General features: G+C 45.2%; 1 protein-coding gene across 1 annotated transcript in view; it reads right to left on the reverse strand.

Moving 5' to 3' along the window:
- Positions 1-1,035: 1,035 nt before the first annotated feature.
- Positions 1,036-20,335, reverse strand: part of foxj3 (forkhead box J3) — a 139,052-nt gene continuing 119,752 nt past the window's right edge. Inside the window, exons 7-12 of the mRNA XM_076268077.1 lie at positions 15,484-15,667; positions 10,698-11,153; positions 7,893-7,997; positions 5,226-5,417; positions 2,558-2,665; positions 1,036-1,423 (exon numbers count right to left, since the gene is read on the reverse strand). Of these exons, the coding sequence (XP_076124192.1) occupies positions 1,311-1,423; positions 2,558-2,665; positions 5,226-5,417; positions 7,893-7,997; positions 10,698-11,153; positions 15,484-15,667 (1,158 nt within the window). The 3' untranslated portion in view covers positions 1,036-1,310. The remainder of the gene's footprint in view (positions 1,424-2,557; positions 2,666-5,225; positions 5,418-7,892; positions 7,998-10,697; positions 11,154-15,483; positions 15,668-20,335) is intronic.

The following is a 20,335-nucleotide window of genomic DNA, read 5'->3' on the forward strand; positions in this document are numbered from 1 at the left end:
GTAGGTTTGGGTTGGAGGGGCATTGGGCAGGAGGGGCAGGGGGGGCATTGGGCAGGGGGATACCCCACAGGAGGGGCAGGGGGATACCCCCAGGAGGGGCATTGGGCAGGGGGGGCATTGGGCAGGGGGATACCCCACAGGAGGGGCAGGGGGATAGCCCCAGGAGGGGCAGGGGGCAGGGGGGGCATTGGGCAGGGGGATACCCCACAGGAGGGGCAGGGGGATACCCCCAGGAGGGGCATTGGGCAGGGGGATACCCCCAGGGGGGGCAAAGGGGAGAAGAGTTTGGCTACATCCAGATTACCATTGCAGACCTTGGTGCCGCTCACACACACACACACACACACACACACACACACACACACACACACACACACACACACACACACACACACACACCAACCCATAATGTCTAATTATACAGCCCATGGCAATCCTGATTGACATCAGACAGACCTTATGAGACAGAGAGAGTGAATGAGTGTGTATGTGTGCATGTATGAGTGTGTTTGAATGTGTGTGTGTTTGTGGAGATGTCACCTGGCTGAGGGTGTGTGAGAGGGAGTCAGAGGGACAGGCTGCGGAGGCAGAGACAGGAAGAGGGACGATGCGGAGTGTGTGTGTGTGTGTGTGTGTGTGTGTGTGAGAGAGAGAGATAAGAGACAGGAAGAGGGACGATGTGGAGTGTGTGTGTGTGTGTGTGTGTGTGTGTGTGTGTGACAGAGGGAGAGAGAGAGAGAGAGAGAGAGAGAGAGAGAGACAGAAAGAAGCACCAGGCGGGTGGGGGTGTTGGGGCACAGCTGCACACAAGAGGCGGGTGTTTGGGGGTGTTGGGGCACAGCTGCACACAAGAGGCGGGTGTTTGGGGTGTTGGGGCACAGCTGCACACAAGAGGCGGGTGTTTGGGGGGCGGAGGCTATAGGACGGACCACGGAGGACACGGAGCACACGGAGGACATAGTCATCACTTAAACAAACCGCTAGTAAATGTGATTGTCTTCAAAGGAACATCGTTTTTTTTTTTTTTCAGTTCTGTTTTCTCATAAAAACCCCGGGATAGTCAAGTCACTAGTTCCTGTTCTTTCTCTCCGTTGGTGTATTTCACCTTTTCTTTTTTTCTTTCTTTTTTTGGGGGGAGAAGTCCCAACCTCCACCAGTCCTTCAGTTCATCTCTCCATCTATCATTCTGTCTGTCCATCCTGTGTTGTCCTTCCACTCTGGCAGCAGATCAGTCATCACTCCTGGGCTGCTCCGCTGGGCTGTGTGTGTGTGTGTGTGTGTGTGTGTGTGTGTGAGAGTAAGAGGAGAGTTTAGACGATGGAATCCCAGTCGAAGTCGTCCTGGATATCGTCGGCTGGCATCTGCCGCATCTGGAAGTTTCCAGGAGGCATCATGTGCTGCTGATTCATCTGGGGATGATGACCTGAGGAGGAGAGGAGGAAGAGAGGAGAGGAGGAAGAGAGGGGGAGGAGGAGGAGAGAAGAGGAGGAGGAGAGGAGGAGAGAAGAGGAGGAGGATGGGGGAAGAAAGGAGGAGAGAAGAGGAGGAGGAGAGAGGAGGAAGAGAGGAGAGGGGGAGGAGAGGAGGAGAGAAGAGGAGGAGGAGAGAGGGAAGAGAGGAGAGGGGGAAGAGGAGGAGGAGAGAGGAGGAAGAGAGGAGAGGGGGAAGAAAGGAGGAGAGAAGAGGAGGAGGAGGAGGAGGAGGAGAGAGAAGAGAAGAGGAGGAGAGAGGAGGAAGAGAGGAGAGGGGGAAGAAAGGAGGAGAGAAGAGGAGGAGAGAGGAGGAAGAGAGGAGAGGGGGAAGAAAGGAGGAGAGAAGAGGAGGAGGAGGAGAGAAGAGGAGGAGGAGGAGGAGGAGAGAGGAGAGGGGGAAGAAAGGAGGAGAGAAGAGGAGGAGGAGGAGGAGAGAAGAGGAGGAGGAGGAGAGAGGAGAAGACGTTGATGGTCAACACACATGCTATCCCATCCTAGAGCAAATATACAGTCATGACAGTGTGAGAGCAGTGATAGCACACACACACACACACACACAGTGTGGTGGGTCAAGGTGGGCCCTGCGCACACACACTCACACGCACACACACACACACTCACCGTGGGGGGTCATGGTGGGCCCTGCACACACACACACACTCTCTCACACACACACACACACTCTCCGTGGGGGGTCATGGTGGGCCCTGCACACACACACACACACACACACACACACACACACGCACACACACACACACTCACCGTGGGGGGTCATGGTGGGCCCTGCACACACACACACACACACACACACACACACACACACACACACACACACACACACACACACACTCACCGTGGGGGGTCATGGTGGGCCCTGCACACACACACACACACACACACACACACACACACACACACACACACACACACACACACTCACCGTGGGGGGTCATGGTGGGCCCTGCACACACACACACTCACACACACACACACACACACACACTCACCGTGGGGGGTCATGGTGGGCCCTGCACACACACACACACACACACACACACACACACACACACACACACACTCACCGTGGGGGGTCATGGTGGGCCCTGCGCTGCTCATGGGGGGCATGTGGGGATAGCCGGGAGGCCCCATCATGGAGGACATGGTCTGTCTGCTGTCCATGTACATGTTTCCTGTACGCGCACAAACACACACACACACACACACACACGCACGCACGCACACACACACACACACACTCACATTAACATCATCACATTAATACTACACTCTCATTAACTCTAGAGTAGATTAGATACGATTAGATTACATTCAGCTTTGTTGTCATTGTGCAGAGTATAAGTACAGAGACAACAAAATGCAGTTTGGGTCTAACCAGAAAAGCAGGAAAGTGCAATGAGGCTTCACCACACTATACTAACTCACTATACTAACACACTATACTAACACACTAACTCACTACACTAACTCTGTTGGTCAATCAGAGTGAAGCCAAATGTGCATGTAATATTTATTAATTTATCAATTATTGAAAAGTATATGGCATGGCTCCATTAAAAAAGAAGTGTGTCTGTCTGTGTGTGTGCAGGGTATATACAGAAATTCTTAAGTTGAATTTAATACCTTTTAATACCTTTTTTAATACCTTCACAATATTGTTTAATACCAACACGACTTCGAGCTGCAACTAGCGGCAACCTTTCAAAATTCAGTGTTGGGGGTAACTAATTATAAAGTAACAGATTACTGTCATATTGGTTACTTAACTTTCTGAGTAAGAAAGTGTAGCAATGCTTACAATTCAAATCAAGTATCAATTATTACAGTTACTGGATACTTTGTTCCTTTTTTGCTTCAATAAAAACACTGGCCTATACACAATTATTTGTTATTTAATCCTAACCCAAGATAAAAAGTGATTTCATTGTTATGTGTAGGAAGAGCACAATTTAATCCTAACCCAAGATAAAAAGTGATTTCATTGTTATGTGTCGGAAGAGCACACACCACTTCTCCAGCACTACACGTTCTTTCACTATCATTCTCTCTCAATCAAGACAAAATGACAAATGAAAATCAGAAAAGGTTTACTTCTAAAAAGGCCCACGACCATACGCAGTACACACACACACCATTGCTGTCTAATTTGCCAGTCAAGGTATCACATTCAAAAATAGGCTGTCACATTTTACAAAAATACTAATTATTAATTGGGTGCTGCTGGAGAATGTGGGCCCCATGTGATAAAATACTTTTGGGCCTGCATGCTCCCTGTGACAAAAAATTTGAAAAATAACCCCTTAAATGGTGACTTCTGGGGAATTTTGTGGAAACTAATACAATACATTACAATACAGCCTATATAAACCTACACAGGTTCTTATATTCAACTAATTTTAAGCAAGTTACTTTGATCTCATCACATACTACATCAAGGGAGTAACCCTATAGCTCCTGAGCACGCTTTGAATAATGTAAAGGTAACACCTGTTAAACTAACCTTAACATGACATTTACTGAGGGTAGAAAATGTTAAATCGTATAGCCTAAACCTTATCTTATTGTCAGGCCTATATTTAACCTCTATTCTGTAGTCAAGGCAGGGGTAGCTCATTGCAAATAACCCCTTATAACATGTGCATATGTTTACATGTTATATTCTTGTTTTTCCCCCCTTTCATTTAATTATATATTTGTTTGAATGAAAAGGCCTTCTGCCTTTATGGGGACTTTTAATTTGAAAATGGGTTATTGTGATACTGTGTGTAGGCTAGGCCTAGTTTAGGCTATGTCTGCTGCACTTACAGCCTGTGTCATTGAAAACGCGATGGCGCAAATGATTACTTTTTTGGATGACAATGACAGCTGGTAGCGTAGACATACTGATAGCTTCAATGGCGCATATTTATGTGGAGACAGTAGCCCTACGTGGCCGATGAGCCAGGCAGTCTTCCACCTCTGATTACGTCTGCCCATTCTTGTTTGCTGGCTAGTAGACTCCAGAGCGGTGGAAAACGGCTCTGGTAGACTCCATGTGACCTGACGGCATTCACTCCCATCCAGAGGCATTTATTGTCTTTTTACAGACGTGGCAATAAGCCTCTTGGCTGTTGCCAACTAGCCTAAGCCACAAGTCCTCTAACCAAATGTCCGAAAAAATAAAATGTCCCATGACATCGTCAATGGTAGCGAACTTTTGGCAACAAGTTTAGGCAGTAAGCCAGCCGTAAATCCAGTTTGAGCATAGCCTAGTTTGAGGGGGCGCTAAAAGTTTTTACCACGAACGCACACTGACATATCGCTCAGGTCCTACTCGCACATATAATTAATATAATATAAATAAATTCACGCGAATTTTAGGAGATAGGCCTGCACTTAACACAAATGGAAAACATCATAGTTAGTGGTTCGAAAATGTAATACCTCGTCAGATGACGTTTATTACTTTTTAATACTTTTAAATGGCTTTAAATTTGGCTAATTTCATTTACTACCTTTTAATACTTTTTACAACTCCGCGGACACCCTGGTGTGTGAGTGTGTGTGTGTGTGTGTGTGTGAGTATGTTTGCATCTGTCTGTCTGTGTGTGTGTGTGTTTGCATCTGTCTGTGTGTGTGTGTCTGTGTGTGTGTGTGTGTGTTTGCATCTGTCTGTCTGTGTCTGTGTCTGTGTGTGTGTGTGTGTGCATCTGTGTGTGTGTGTGTGTGTGTGTATGTGTGTGTGTGTCTGACCTGTGTTGATGTGCTGGCTGGGTTTGTTGGGGTGCATGGCTCCGTGGCAGACTGCTGGCGGCACTGCCCCCTGTGGTGGGATGACGCCAGTGCGGGTGAAGAACTGGTTGATGGAGGAGCAGAGGTCAGCAATCTGGGTCGGCTCCAGAGACCAGTTATTCAGCTCCGCTTGGCGCATGCTCTCCTTCAGACCTGCGCACACACACACACACACACACACACGCGCACACACACACACACACACACACACACACACACACACACACACACACACACACACACACACACACACACACACACACACACACACACACACACACACACACACACACACACACACACACACACACACACACACACACACACAAAATATTGTCAGCACTACAATACATGGCTACACTTAATCAAACAGGAATCTTGATCAGCATGAATATTAATCAGACAAAAATTATAAAATCACACACACACACACACAAACACACAAACACACACACACACTTCTCAGACCAAAACAACAGACACTTCAAACACAGAGAGATTACACACTTCCTTGTTCCAGGTAAATGGCAAGTGGCAGCGGAGGGCGGAGTTAATGACGGCGGTAACCTTTGGTGTGATATCTCAGCAGACGCAGCGCTGTGATTGGACGAGCCGGCTGACCCGCTGAGCTACGCCACAGCTGAGACGCTAATTGGACGAGCCGGCTGACCCGCTGAGCCACGCCACAGCTGAGACGCTAATTAAACTTCAAGCCTCCACTCGCTAACTGAAGAGCTCCTTCAAATGACACTGCACTGCAGCTCCGCCACACAGGCCTCACACACACACACACACACACATGTGCAAAGACACACAAACACATGTGCAAAGACACACATGTGCAAAGACACACACACACCAGGGTTTCCGTTGTCCGGTAATTACCGGACATTGGCCGGAAAAAAAATGAAATGTCCGACAAAATTAAATCTCTCCGGTCAAATTGTCCGATTAAAATTGGCTAATCCCGTCCCCTGACGCAATCTGAATTTGAGAATAAGCCTTAGCCTAATATGTAAGCCTATATTATACGTCCTCTGGCTATGTTTTTAAATAAACAGGCTCTACCGTCTGAAAAGTAAGCTATTAAACAACACGTAGCCTATGCAGCATTTCAAATAGGAAGCGCACGCTTTAAACGTCCAAGTTAGACAACAAACAAATGTGAGGCGGTTTAAACATGGCCAGGCCCAGGCAGATTAGCCTTAAAAGTTTTTTCAGAGGCCAGACGTGATGGATGATGATACATTGGTAACATCTGAAGCCTTAGATGTCCGGTCAACTCCACCACCACCAGATAAAAAGCAGAAGTGTCGGGCGTATCTGTCGGAATCAGTGACATTGGGAGTTGCGGGGGATGCGGCCGCTCCAAGACACTGTCATTCTCCGTGTACACTGGACATGCAAAGTGTTCTTTACCCAAAGCATACAGTAGGCCTATGCGTTCTCTGTCTATGATCTACAGGGTTAGGGCCTCCTCGACGAGGAGATTGCTGGTCCGCGGATAATTTCTGGCACAATTAAACGCTATCATTGAACCGCGGCCAAAAGAAAAAGAAACTAAACATTTCCCAGAATAGGAAACATTTCTTAATTTATTGTTATCAAATAAAAAAGCATAGCATTAGGGGGTAGTGGTGTGAGCGCTCATTCTTGTGTGTGCACATCTGTGTAAGTTAAACAGTCACCAATGGAGATAACGTGGGTAGCAGCAACAAACAACGTATACCTTTTTAGAACAACGAACGAAGCGGACTCTTGCTGTCCATGAAAAGATACTGGCTAGATCTTGTTAGGCATGTTTAAGTTAGGCTAATGAACATGTTGCATTCTATACAGCCTGATTATGTCATTCTTTAAGCTACATAGCCTGTCTCCAGTTTTCCTCAATTTGACTAAGAAGCGATAATAGGATAATTGACCGGCATATCATCAAAATGTCCGGAAAACGAAACCTCTGCCGGTCACTTTGACCGGCACCATTTTTGTCTAGCGGAAACTCTGACACACACATGTACAAAGACACACAAACACATGTGCAAAGACACACACACACACACATGTGCAAAGACACACACACACATGTGCAAAGACACACAAACACAACATATACACACACACACACACACACATGTGCAAAGACACACAAACACAACATATACACACACACATGTGCAAAGACACACACACACAACATACACACACACACACATGTGCAAAGACACACACACACACACATGTGCAAAGACACACAAACACAACATATACACACACACACACACATGTGCAAAGACACACAAACACAACATATACACACACACATGTGCAAAGACACACACACACAACATATACACACACACATGTGCAAAGACACACACACACACACATGTGCAAAGACACAAAAACACAACATATACACATGCACACACACACATGTACAGACACACACACACACACATGTGCAAAGACACACACACACACACAACACATACACACGCACGCACGCAAACACACGCATACAAACATGCGTGCACAAACACACATTGTGTTTGTGTCCTGTGGGACGCTGGGGGGCTGTGGGAAGAACTCTAAGCTCTCCTGTGGGGGGGGGGGGGGGGGGCAGCTCACCTTGGAAGGGTGACAGGTCCACATCGGCCCAGTTGTAGCTGCTGGCGATGCGACAGCTCTCCTTCAGAGCATCCAGACTGGGATACCAGTCACTGAGGAGTCCAGCTAACACACACACACACACATATACAGGTCATTAGAGAGGGCTCTGAGAGGAGATCAGTGCTGATTTGAGTGGGAGTGGGGGATTTAGTGAGAGTTGTAGTGTAGGGGAAAGCCCAGCAGAGGGCACTCTCCCCCACTCTCTGCTCTCTCTAGCTTTGTTCTCTCTTTGTTCTGGTGGCAGTGTCCATCCTCAGCAGCACAATCTCTCTCACACACACACACACACACACACACACACACACACACACACACACACACACACACACACACACACACACACACACACACTGTACAGCTATACACACACACTTCAACTAGAGCGGTCCTTTCAGATACAGTCACACACACCCACCGGCGTGCGAGAGTCTAGAATTCTAGACTTGTTTGTGTGTGTGCGCATGTGTGTACATACGTGTATATCTATAAGTGTGTGTGTGTGCTCACCAATGCAGCTGAGCAGCGTGGCTTTGATGGTGTGTGTGTGTGAGAGTGTGTGTTTGTATGTATGTATGCGTATGTGCATGTGTGTATGTGTGTGTGTATGTGTGTATGCGTATGTGCATGTGTGTATGTGCATGTGTGTATGTGCATGTGTGTATGTGCATGTGTGTATGTATGTGTATATTGCGTGGGCTGTCCCGTAATATATCCAGCTAACATTGTGGGTTGTGGGTGGGTCGAGTCAAAATGGCTAGATAGCAGCGACCCGCACATTATTAGTGTGTATGCGTGTGTCGGGATTCCCACACCTTGGTTAACTTCAAATTCAAAGACTTTTCAAGGACTTTCCAGGTCCAGTACCCTCCACTCAAGGAACTCATGTGTGATACTCAGATCTCCGATCTGCTGGAGAGGTGTAGCATGGGCGACGACATCGCACACACACACAGAGGTGTAGCATGGGCGACGACATCGCATTTGGAAGCTGCTCCAAATCACTGAATGGATTCCTGAATTCGGTTTCACGTTCACAAAAGCTGGTCACAATCTGGTCTTGGCCTTACGTAACTTTGGATGTGGAAGTGCGAGTGTGACAGTTTTTGCAACGACGTCATTAAAGTAGCGTCCCTCCCACTTCAAAAATCCCACATACACCAGCAGGCTCAGGTACAGCTTCTTTCCAGAGGCTGTAACACTGCTGAACAAAACTACACCTCCTGTCTAGCATTTGCACTTTAGCTGTTATTAGTTTACCTGTTTACTTTTTACTACTGCACTGTTTACCTGTTTACATTGACTGTATTGCACTGTTTACCTGTTTACATTGACTGTATTGCACTGTTTACCTGTTTACATTGACTGTATTGCACTGTTTACCTGTTTACATTACTCCTACACTGTTTCACCTATGACCTTGCACTGCTAACACCCCATACTATACATTATATTTATATACATATTTATATATATTTTATATTCCATAGCCTGCCCATAAACCTGTGCAATTTACTGTACATATATATTACATGTATATATACATTAGCTATATAGAATGTCTATTTATACTCAATATATATATATATATATATATATATATATATATATATATATATATATATATATATACAGTATATATATATATATACACACAACATATTTATACTCAACATATATACCAAATTTCCCTCACGGGATCAAAAGAGTATATATCTGCTAAATGACAATAAAGTTGAATCTAATCGAACGTGGTGCCCAAAGGGTGGAGACGCATAGTGGCGGGAATCGTATGGAAAACATTTTTCCAAAAAACTTCTTGCACAAAATAAATTCAAAGGACCTGTATCTCTTCATGTCTATTTCCAAACACTTCTGAGGGCCTTGAAAATTTTTCCAGATTCACAAACTTTCAAGGACCCGTGGGAACCCTGGTGTGTGTTAGTATGTGTTCAGATAGATAGATAGATACTTTATTGATCCCCAGGGGAAATTCATGTGTATGTGTGTGTGTGTTCATTCATATGTATGTATGTGTGTGTGTGTGTGTTAGTATGTGTTCATATGTGTGTGTGTGTATTCGTTCATATGTGTGTGTGTGTGTGTGTATTCGTTCATATGTGTGTGTGTGTGTGTGTATTTGTTCATATGTGTGTGTGTGTGTGTGTGTATTCGTTCATATGTGTGTGTGTGTGTGTGTGTGTATTTGTTCATGTGTGTGTGTGTGTGGATTCGTTCATATGTGTGTGTTTGTGTATTTGTTCATATGTGTGTGTGTATGTGTGTGTGTGTGTTTGTTCATATGTGTGTGTGTGTGTGTGTGTGTGTGTGTGTGTGTGTGTGTGTGTGTGTTTGTTCATGTGTGTTCATGTGTGTGTGTTTGTTCATATGTGTGTGTGTGGGTGTGTGTGTGTGTTTGTGTTTGTTCATATGTGTGTGTGTGTGTGTGTATTCGTTCATATGTGTGTGTGTGTGTATTTGTTCATGTGTGTGTGTGTGTGTGTATTCGTTCATATGTGTGTGTTTGTGTATTTGTTCATATGTGTGTGTGTATGTGTGTGTGTGTGTTTGTTCATATGTGTGTGTGTGTGTTTGTTCATATGTGTGTGTGTGTGTGTGTGTGTGTATTTGTTTATATATGTGTGTGTGTGTGTGTGTGTATTTGTTCATATGTGTGTGTGTGTGTGTGTGTGTTTGTTCATATGTGTGTGTGTGTGTGTGTGTATGTGTGTGTGTGTGTGTGTGTGTGTGTGTGTATGTGCTCACCGTTGCTGCAGGGCATCTGCTGCGTGGCGTGGCTCTGATGTCCCAGCTGTTGCTGGTGCTGCTGCCCATGTTGGGCCGAGAGGGCAGTGTGTGCGTGTGTGTGTGCGTGTGTGTGTGCGTGTGTGTGCGGGGTGTGTGTGTGCTGGCTGTGCTGTGTGTGTGTGGCGTGCCCGCCGTGCTGGGCGTGGGGGGGCAGGTGCTGCGGGTGTGTGTGTGTGTGTGTGTGAGGGGACCCATGGGAAGGGTGGGGAGAGTGGGACAGGGGCATTTGGCTTCCGCTGGTGGGGATGGAGTTGGGGTGGGAGTTGGTGGTGTTGTTCTGGCCGCTGTGTGTGTGTGAGTGTGTGTGGGCGTGAGTGTGTGTGTGGGAGTGTGTGCTGCTGCTTGGGGAGTGCTGGTAGGAACACGAAGTGTGTGTCTGCTGTGCGGACGAATCCGAGGGCATGCCCATCAAACCTGCGGGAGAAAAGACACACGCACACACGCACACACACAAAGCAAAGTTATTTCATTTGCTAACAAGAGTGTTCCGCACCTGGTTAATTCTGCACCTATAAACTAATGCTATGGATTACACCACCGTAAACACACACACACACACACACACACACAATCACTCATAACTCCCTGAGGATACTACACAGATACACTCACCTTCAGTCCAACAACTAAAATGCTACACACACACACACACAATCCTGTAATCTAATAACTAACTCTACATGTTAAGAATACCTATCAATACACACCACAGTGGTGTGTGATCAGAGGAATTCACACACACACACAAATATCGTCACATGGGACAGACCTGTGGGGCAGTACAAAAACACACAAGGTCAGACACACACACACACACACACACACAAGGTCAGACACACACACACACAGTTAGTCAGACAACATCCATACTAGCCACTATAATGCTCTTCCACTAGGGGGCGACAGACATCAAGCTCCTGATGGCGCTCAATAAGAAATCAATAATTAATCCCCAACCAATCATCAACTCATTAGTAACTCATCAGAAACTCCTCACCAATCACTGACTAATCGGTGTGGAATCAGATACTAATCACCAGCCAATCAAATCTCACCCTCAAGACATCCTAATGACCTACAGCAAAGTGTGAATACCTCTAGTCGAGAGGCTGTGTGTGTGTGTGTGTGTGTGTGTGTGTGTGAGTGTGTGTGTGTGTGCGCATGAGGGAGAGGCAAATCCGACGGTCTGCAGCTTCAGACACAGACATATACACACACAGAAAACAGAATAAGACAGATAAATGGACAGTGACAGGAAGAGTGTGTGTGTGTGTTTGAGAGAGTGTGTGTGTGTGTGTGTGTGTGTGAGTGTGTGTGTGTGTGAGTTGTGAAGTGAAGTGTGTGTGTGTGTGTGTGAGTGTGTGAGTTGTGAAGTGTGTGTGTGTGTGTGAGTTGTGAAGTGAAGTGTGTGTGTGTGTGTGTATGAGTTGTGAAGTGAAGTGTGTGTGTGTGAGTGAGTTGTGAAGTGAAGTGTGTGTGTGTGAGTGAGTTGTGAAGTGAAGTGTGTGTGTGTGAGTTGTGAAGTGTGTGTGTGTGTGTGTGTGTGTGAGTTGTGAAGTGAAGTGTGTGTGTGTGAGTTGTGAAGTGTGTGTGTGTGTGTGAGTTGTGAAGTGAAGTGTGTGTGTGTGTGTGAGTTGTGAAGTGAAGTGTGTGTGTGTGAGTTGTGAAGTGAAGTGTGTGTGTGAGTTGTGAAGTAACCTGTGTGTGTGTGTGTGTGAGTTGTGAAGTGAAGTGTGTGTGTGAGTTGTGAAGTGAAGTGTGTGTGTGTGTGTGTGTGAGTTGTGAAGTGAAGTGTGTGTGTGTGTGTGTGAGTTGTGAAGTGAAGTGTGTGTGTGAGTTGTGAAGTGAAGTGTGTGTGAGTTGTGAAGTGAAATGTGTGTGTGTGTGTGTGAGTTGTGAAGTGAAGTGTGTGTGTGTGTGTGTGTGTGTGTGTGTGTATGTGTGTGTGTGTGTGTGTGTGTGTGTGAGTTGTGAAGTGAAGTGTGTGTGTGTGTGTGAGTTGTGAAGTGAAGTGTGTGAGTAGTGAAGTGAAGTGTGTGTGTGTGTGTGAGTTGTGAAGAGAAGTGTGTGTGTGTGTGTGTTGTGAAGTGAAGTGTGTGTGTGTGTGAGTTGTGAAGTGAAGTGTGTGTGTGTGTGTGAGTTGTGAAGTGAAGTGTGTGTGTGTGAAGAGAAGTGTGTGTGTGTGAGTTGTGAAGTGTGTGTGTGTGTGTGTGAAGAGAAGTGTGTGTGTGTGAAGTGAAGTGTGTGTGTGTGTGTGTGAAGTGAAGTGTGTGTGTGTGAGTTGTGAAGTGAAGTGTGTGTGTGTGAGTTGTGAAGTGAAGTGTGAAGTGAAGTGTGTGTGTGTGTGTGTGAAGTGAAGTGTGTGTGTGTGAAGTGAAGTGTGTGTGTGTGTGAGTTGTGAAGTGTGTGTGTGTGTGTGTGAAGTGAAGTGTGTGTGTGTGTGTGTGAAGTGAAGTGTGTGTGTGTGAGTTGTGAAGTGAAGTGTGTGTGTGTGTGTGAGTTGTGAAGTGAAGTGTGTGTGTGTGTGTGTGAGTTGTGAAGTAACCTGTGTGTGTGTGTGTGTGAGTTGTGAAGTGAAGTGTGTGTGTGAGTTGTGAAGTGAAGTGTGTGTGTGTGTGTGTGTGAGTTGTGAAGTGAAGTGTGTGTGTGTGTGTGTGAGTTGTGAAGTGAAGTGTGTGTGTGAGTTGTGAAGTGAAGTGAAGTGTGTGTGTGTGTGAGTTGTGAAGTGAAATGTGTGTGTGTGAGTTGTGAAGTGAAGTGTGTGTGTGTGTGTGTGTGTGAGTTGTGAAGTGAAGTGTGTGTGTGTGTGTGTGTGTGTGTATGTGTGTGTGTGTGTGTGTGTGAGTTGTGAAGTGAAGTGTGTGTGTGTGTGTGTGTGTGTGAGTTGTGAAGTGAAGTGTGTGAGTTGTGAAGTGAAGTGTGTGTGTGAGTTGTGAAGTGAAGTGTGTGTGTGTGAGTTGTGAAGTGAAGTGTGTGTGTGTGTGAGTTGTGAAGAGAAGTGTGTGTGTGTGTGTGTGTTGTGAAGTGAAGTGTGTGTGTGTGTGAGTTGTGAAGAGAAGTGTGTATGTGTGTGTGTTGTGAAGTGAAGTGTGTGTGTGTGTGAGTTGTGAAGTGAAGTGTGTGTGTGTGTGTGTGAGTTGTGAAGTGAAGTGTGTGTGTGTGAAGAGAAGTGTGTGTGTGTGTGAAGAGAAGTGTGTGTGTGTGAAGTGAAGTGTGTGTGTGTGTGAAGTGAAGTGTGTGTGTGTGAGTTGTGAAGTGAAGTGTGTGTGTGTGTGTGAGTTGTGAAGTGAAGTGTGTGTGTGTGAAGTGAAGTGTGTGTGTGTGAAGTGAAGTGTGTGTGTGTGAAGTGAAGTGTGTGTGTGTGTGTGTGAAGTGAAGTGTGTGTGTGTGAGTTGTGAAGTGAAGTGTGTGTGTGAAGTGAAGTGTGTGTGTGTGTGTGTGTGAGTTGTGAAGTGAAGTGTGTGTGTGTGTGTGTGAAGTGAAGTGTGTGTGTGTGTGTGTGTGAAGTGAAGTGTGTGTGTGTGAGTTGTGAAGTGAAGTGTGTGTGTGAAGTGAAGTGTGTGTGTGAAGTGAAGTATGTGTGTGTGAGTTGTGAAGTGAAGTGTGTGTGTGTGTGAAGTGGAGTGTGTGTGTGTGAAGTGAAGTGTGTGTGTGTGAGTTGTGAAGTGGAGTGTGTGTGTGTGTGTGAAGTGAAGTGTGTGTGTGAAGTGGAGTGTGTGTGTGAGTTGTGAAGTGAAGTGTGTGTGTGTGTGTGTGTGTGAGTTGTGAAGTGAAGTGTGTGTGTGTGTGAAGTGTGTGTGTGAAGTGGAGTGTGTGTGTGAGTTGTGAAGTGAAGTGTGTGTGTGTGTGTGTGTGTGTGAAGTGGAGTGTGTGCACCTGCTATCCATCAGGCCCTGCCCACCTCTCCACTGCAGTGCTTTTAGCTGTGGCAGCGGCTGCCCTTTCAGTCACCCACACACACACACTCTCTCTTGTCTCAACCTGAGTGAGTGTGTGTGTGTGTGTGTGTGTGTGAGTGTGTGTGTGTGTGGGGTGCAGGGCAGAGGTGCACTCTTATCGTGCAGAAAGCCCAGTGTCCACACGGGGAGCTACAGAAAGCAATTAGCAGGCCGCCGCCCCCCACGCATACTGATGAGCCTCGTTACCCTCGTTAGGCTTTAGCAGCACCGCCAAATTAGCTCACTGTCTGACGCTCCCTACTGAGGAGGGCTCCAACACACACACACACACACACTATTGTAGTGAGAGGGAAAGAGGAGTGGAGTGGAAAACTAATGAAACACGGACAAAAGCTTAAAGTACAGGAACACACACGCACACGCACACACGCGCGCGCACACACACACACACACACACACACACACACACACACACACACACACACACACACACACGAGAGGAACACTGAAAATGTTGACACTCGATGCACTGGATTCTAGGAGAGAAGTAGGTTATGGAGGGAGGCCTCTTTATGGAAGAGCGTGTGTGTGTGTGTGTGTGTGTGTGTGTGTGTGTGTGTGTGTGTGTGTGTGTGTGTGTGTGTAGTGCTTATAACCTGTGTGTCGAGTGGTTTTTGTAGTCAGTCAATCAGATTAGCAACAAAGGGAATTAGAATGTAAATTGCTGGAGCCCCATCATCAGAATGGCTACACACACACACACACACACATTCACACAAATTCACATCATACATTCTCTCAAACTCACTCACATCACAGAAGTACACACACACACACACACTTACCCTGCTGACTGAAGGACTGCTCAAACACAGACTTGTACAGGCTGCGGAAGGAGGCACTGAGATCTTCGAAGTCGGAGAAGAGCAGCTGCTTGTCTCTCTCTGGGATGCTGTACTGGGGCTGGGGAGCCTGCTGCAGAGGCAACGCCTGGGACACCTGCGACACGGCCTCTGCATGGGTGGACACCTGGGGGAGAGAGGGAGAGGGGTTAGACACACGCTCACACACACACACACACACGCTCTCACACACACACACACGCTCACACACGCTCACACACACACACACACACACACGCACACACACCTGGGGGGAGAGAGAGAGGGGTTAGACACACACGCTCATTCACACACACACACACCTGGGTGGAGAGAGATGATTAGACACACAGGCTCACACACTCTCTCTCTCACACACACACACAAGGAATTGAGACGCAGGTCCACACACAGATGAGAGGCGTGTGAAATGTATTTAAAAGCAAAATCAATAGTCTGGCCTACTACAAATAATCATATCTCACAAGCAGGACACTCACAGTGGATCAATGGCCCGCACAGCATCGCGTGTGCGTGTGTGTGTGTGTGTATATGTGGCAGACTGAGTGTGTTTGCGTGTGTGTAGTGGAATGAGTGTGTGTGTGTGTGTGTTGGGGGGGGATTTGTACACATGCACGCACACATACTCCTCAACTGTGTGTGTTTGTGTGGCGGACTGAGTGTTTGTGTGTGTGTGTGTGTATGTGTCTGTCTGTGTGTGTGTGTGTGTATGTGTCTGTCTGTCTGTGTGTGTGTGTGTGTGTGTGTGTGTGTGTGTGTGTGTGTGTGTGTGTGTGGCGGCAGACTGTTGTCAGGAGGCTGAGGTGTGTATGAGTAATCAAAGCAGTTCTACAGCTAATGAGCTACAGGACCTCAGAGCCAGACAGAGATGGAGATAGAGATGGAGATGGAGATGGAGAGAGAGAGAGATGGAGAGAGAGAGAGATGGAGAGAGAGAGAGAGAGAGAGATGGAGAGAGAGAGAGAGAGATGGAGAGAGGGAGAGAGAGATGGAGAGAGAGAGAGAGAGATGGAGAGAGGGAGAGATGGAGAGAGAGATGGAGAGAGAGAGATGGAGAGAGAGATGGAGAGAGAGAGATAGAGAGAGATGGAGAGAGAGATGGAGAGAGAGAGATGGAGAGAGAGAGAGAGAGATGGAGAGATGGAGAGAGAGAGAGAGAGAGAGAGATGGAGAGAGGGAGAGATGGAGAGAGAGATGGAGATGGAGAGAGAGATGGAGAGAGAGAGAGATGGAGAGAGAGAGAGAGATGGAGAGAGAGAGAGATTGAGAGAGAGATGGAGAGAGAGAGAGATGGAGCGAGAGAGAGATGGAGAGAGAGATGGAGAGAGAGAGAGATTGAGAGAGATGGAGAGAGAGAGATGGAGAGAGAGAGATGGAGAGAGGGAGAGATGGAGAGAGAGACGGGGAGAGAGAGAGATGGAGAGAGAGGGAGAGAGAGATGGAGAGAGAGAGGGAGAGAGAGATGGAGAGAGAGAGAGAGATGGAGAGAGGGAGAGATGGAGAGAGAGAGATGGAGAGAGAGAGATGGAGAGAGAGACGGGGAGAGAGAGAGGGAGAGATGGAGAGAGAGAGAGATGGAGAGAGAGACGGGGAGAGATAGAGATGGAGAGAGAGATGGAGAGAGATATATAGAGAGAGATGGAGAGAGATGGATGGAGAGAGATGGGGACATAAGACCCTAGACATTAGACACTATTTTCCAATCTTCAATTAAAAAATGTTGATATTATGATTTCAGGACAGGTTGCCTTTGTAACTACAAAGAACTGATCACCCCCCCCCCCCCCCCCGCACACACACACACACACACCTTAAAGAGTCCAAAGCAAAGAATGGCCGTGCATCAGGAGGCATCATAATGACACCATATAATATGATGAGGCCCTAGCTCATCACATACAGCCAATTAACAAGGGAAATCACACATTTGACTAAACATAATGAGCAGCTCATCTGAAACAAATGACAAAGCTTTATACTTGTGTGCCATATACATGCTACCCCTAAATTCCCCAAACTATGATGAACTGGCATTTCAAAATCTCCAAAATGAAATATTGGAGTTCCAAGCCAAATGACCAGTTCTCTGTGGAGATGCCAGAACTTGCAGATGTTTGCAGATGACACTACCTTGATTCTTTCACATTCAAATTTCAGTGTTTTAATGAAAGAGGCAAATGCTGGCTTATCTGCATATGCCACTTGGTTCAAATTAAATAAACTATCTTTAAATCTTAAAAAATCTAATTTCATCATTTTTGGAGGTAAAAAATTATACCCTAATGACATATGTAAAATTAAAATTGAGTCTACAGAGATACCGCAAGTTTCATCAACCAGATTCTTGGGAGTTATTGTTAATGAAACCAAGTAGACTGTGTTAGCAAAAAAGTAAATAAATCAATTGGGATAATTAGGAGGGTTAGTCATCTTGTCTCTAGAAATTGCCTCCTCACTCTTTATTATAGTTTAATTTATCCATACCTTTCATATTGTAATTTAGTGTGGGCAAGTACTTTTCCTTCCACTATTAAGAAATGACTGGTCATTCAAAAGCGTTTTGTTAGAATTGCAACCTGTTCTGAATGGTGTGCTGCATCTACTCCGTTATTTAAAGAATTGAAAATCCTTACTGTGAATGATATTAATGTACTTCAAACCTGTGTTTTTATTTATGAAATATATAATTGTAATGGAAAGATTCCTGAGCACTTTAAGTGCTATTTTAAAACTAATTCACAGGTTCACTCATATGTAACGAGGCAAGCTAATTATTTTCACCCTCCTCAACTTAAAACATGTCAAGCTCAATTTTCCATACGTTATAGGGGTGCTAAAATATGGAAAAAAATGTCACATCTGGCCTTGAAATGTTTTACTACTAATCATTTTAAAGGATGCCTAAAGGCTAATTTAATTGCTGGTCTATAGCTGGTTCTCCTGAAGACTTCTATCATTGTAGTTTCTTCTACTGTAGTGCTTACACTTTTTGTTCATACTTTTTCTTTCTTTTTCTTTCTTCTCTGATTCTGTCTTTTTACAAGTGCTAATGGATTATATATATGTTCTGAACTGGATTATGTTCTGAACTGGATTATATATATTCAGAACTGGATTATATATGTTCTGAACTGGATTATATATATGTTCTGAACTGGATTATATATGTTCTGAACTGGATTATGTTCTGAACTGGATTATATATATGTTCTGAACTGGATTATATATGTTCTGAACTGGATTATGTTCTGAACTGGATTATATATGTTCTGAACTGGATTATATATGTTCTGAACTGGATTATGTTCTGAACTGGATTATATATATTCAGAACTGGATTATATATGTTCCGAACTGGATTATATATGTTCTGAACTGGATTATGTTCTGAACTGGATTATATATATTCAGAACTGGATTATATATGTTCCGAACTGGATTATATATGTTCTGAACTGGATTATATATGTTCTGAACTGGATTATGTTCTGAACTGGATTATATATGTTTAGAAGGAGACAACCACATATTTGGAGGACTTACAATAACGTCATCAGGAAGGTTTAATCTGGCATCAACAAACCTGGCTGACAAAGCACGAAGGACATATTTCTTAATTATAAAACAGATTTATAAATTCAATCCACCAACTAAACTCTAGTTTAAGACAATGGACTCCACTATCAAGCCAATTGCTCTGTATGGCAGTGAGAGTTGGGGACCCCTGCATGGGCTTGATCATAAACAGAGGGATAAGGGCCCAATTGAGCTACTTCACCTACAAATCTGCACCTACAGATATCTTACGCGTACATAGAACATTATCCAACCAGCATGCCGCTCTGAGCTGGGGAGGTTCCCCACGCGTGACTCCTTATTCCAAATTGCAAACAAAAATAACATAACCAACCCAAGTCACATGCCCAAATCTATACTAAAATAAATTGACAAAACAAATCGGATGCATTAAATTCTGGAAGGAATAAATAAAAACAAAAGACAAACTAGAGATCTACAGAACCCTGAACAGAAATTACTGTATAGCCCCATATTTAAATAACATTAAAGATAGAAACATTAGAACAACACTGACAAAACACAGAATCAGTGACCATAGCCTACAGATGTAGAGATGGGAGAGAGAGAGAGAACAAGAGACAAAGAGAGAGAGAGAGAGAGAGAATGAGAGATAAAGGGAGAAAGAACGAGAGATAAAGAGAGAGAGAGAGAGAACGAGAGATCTAGAGAGAGATATGTAGAGAGAGATATGTAGAGATGTTATTGCTTTGGCAATATTGTACAATGCAATAATGCCAAAACAGCTCATTGAATTTAATTGAGAGAGAACGAGAGATGTAGAGAAGGATGAGAGATGTAGAGAGAGAGAGAGAGAGAGAGAGAGAGAAGGATGAGATATGTAGAGAGAGAAAGAGAGAAAAGGATGAGCTATGGAGAGAGAGAAAAGGATGAGATATGTAGAGAGAGAGAGAGAAAAGGATGAGATATGTAGAGAGAGAGAGAGAGAAAAGGATGAGATATGTAGAGAGAGAGAGAGAGGAAAGGATGAGATATGTAGAGAGAGAGAAAGAGAGAAAAGGATGAGCTATGGAGAGAGAGAGAGAGAGAAAAGGATGAGCTATGGAGAGAGAGAGAGAGAAAAGGATGAGATATGTAGAGAGAGAGAGAGAGAAAAGGATGAGATATGTAGAGAGAGAGAGAGAGAAAAGGATGAGATATCTAGTGTTACGAGCCCATCAAATGATATGAAATGGTGCAACATAACATACAAAGGCCA

This window comes from Alosa pseudoharengus, unplaced genomic scaffold, assembly GCF_046254945.1.
Source record: "Alosa pseudoharengus isolate Yale_2024_CS ecotype anadromous, Long Island Sound unplaced genomic scaffold, YU_APseudo_1.1 YU_APseudo_1.1_scf_5, whole genome shotgun sequence".
Classification (NCBI taxonomy): domain Eukaryota; kingdom Metazoa; phylum Chordata; class Actinopteri; order Clupeiformes; family Clupeidae; genus Alosa; species Alosa pseudoharengus.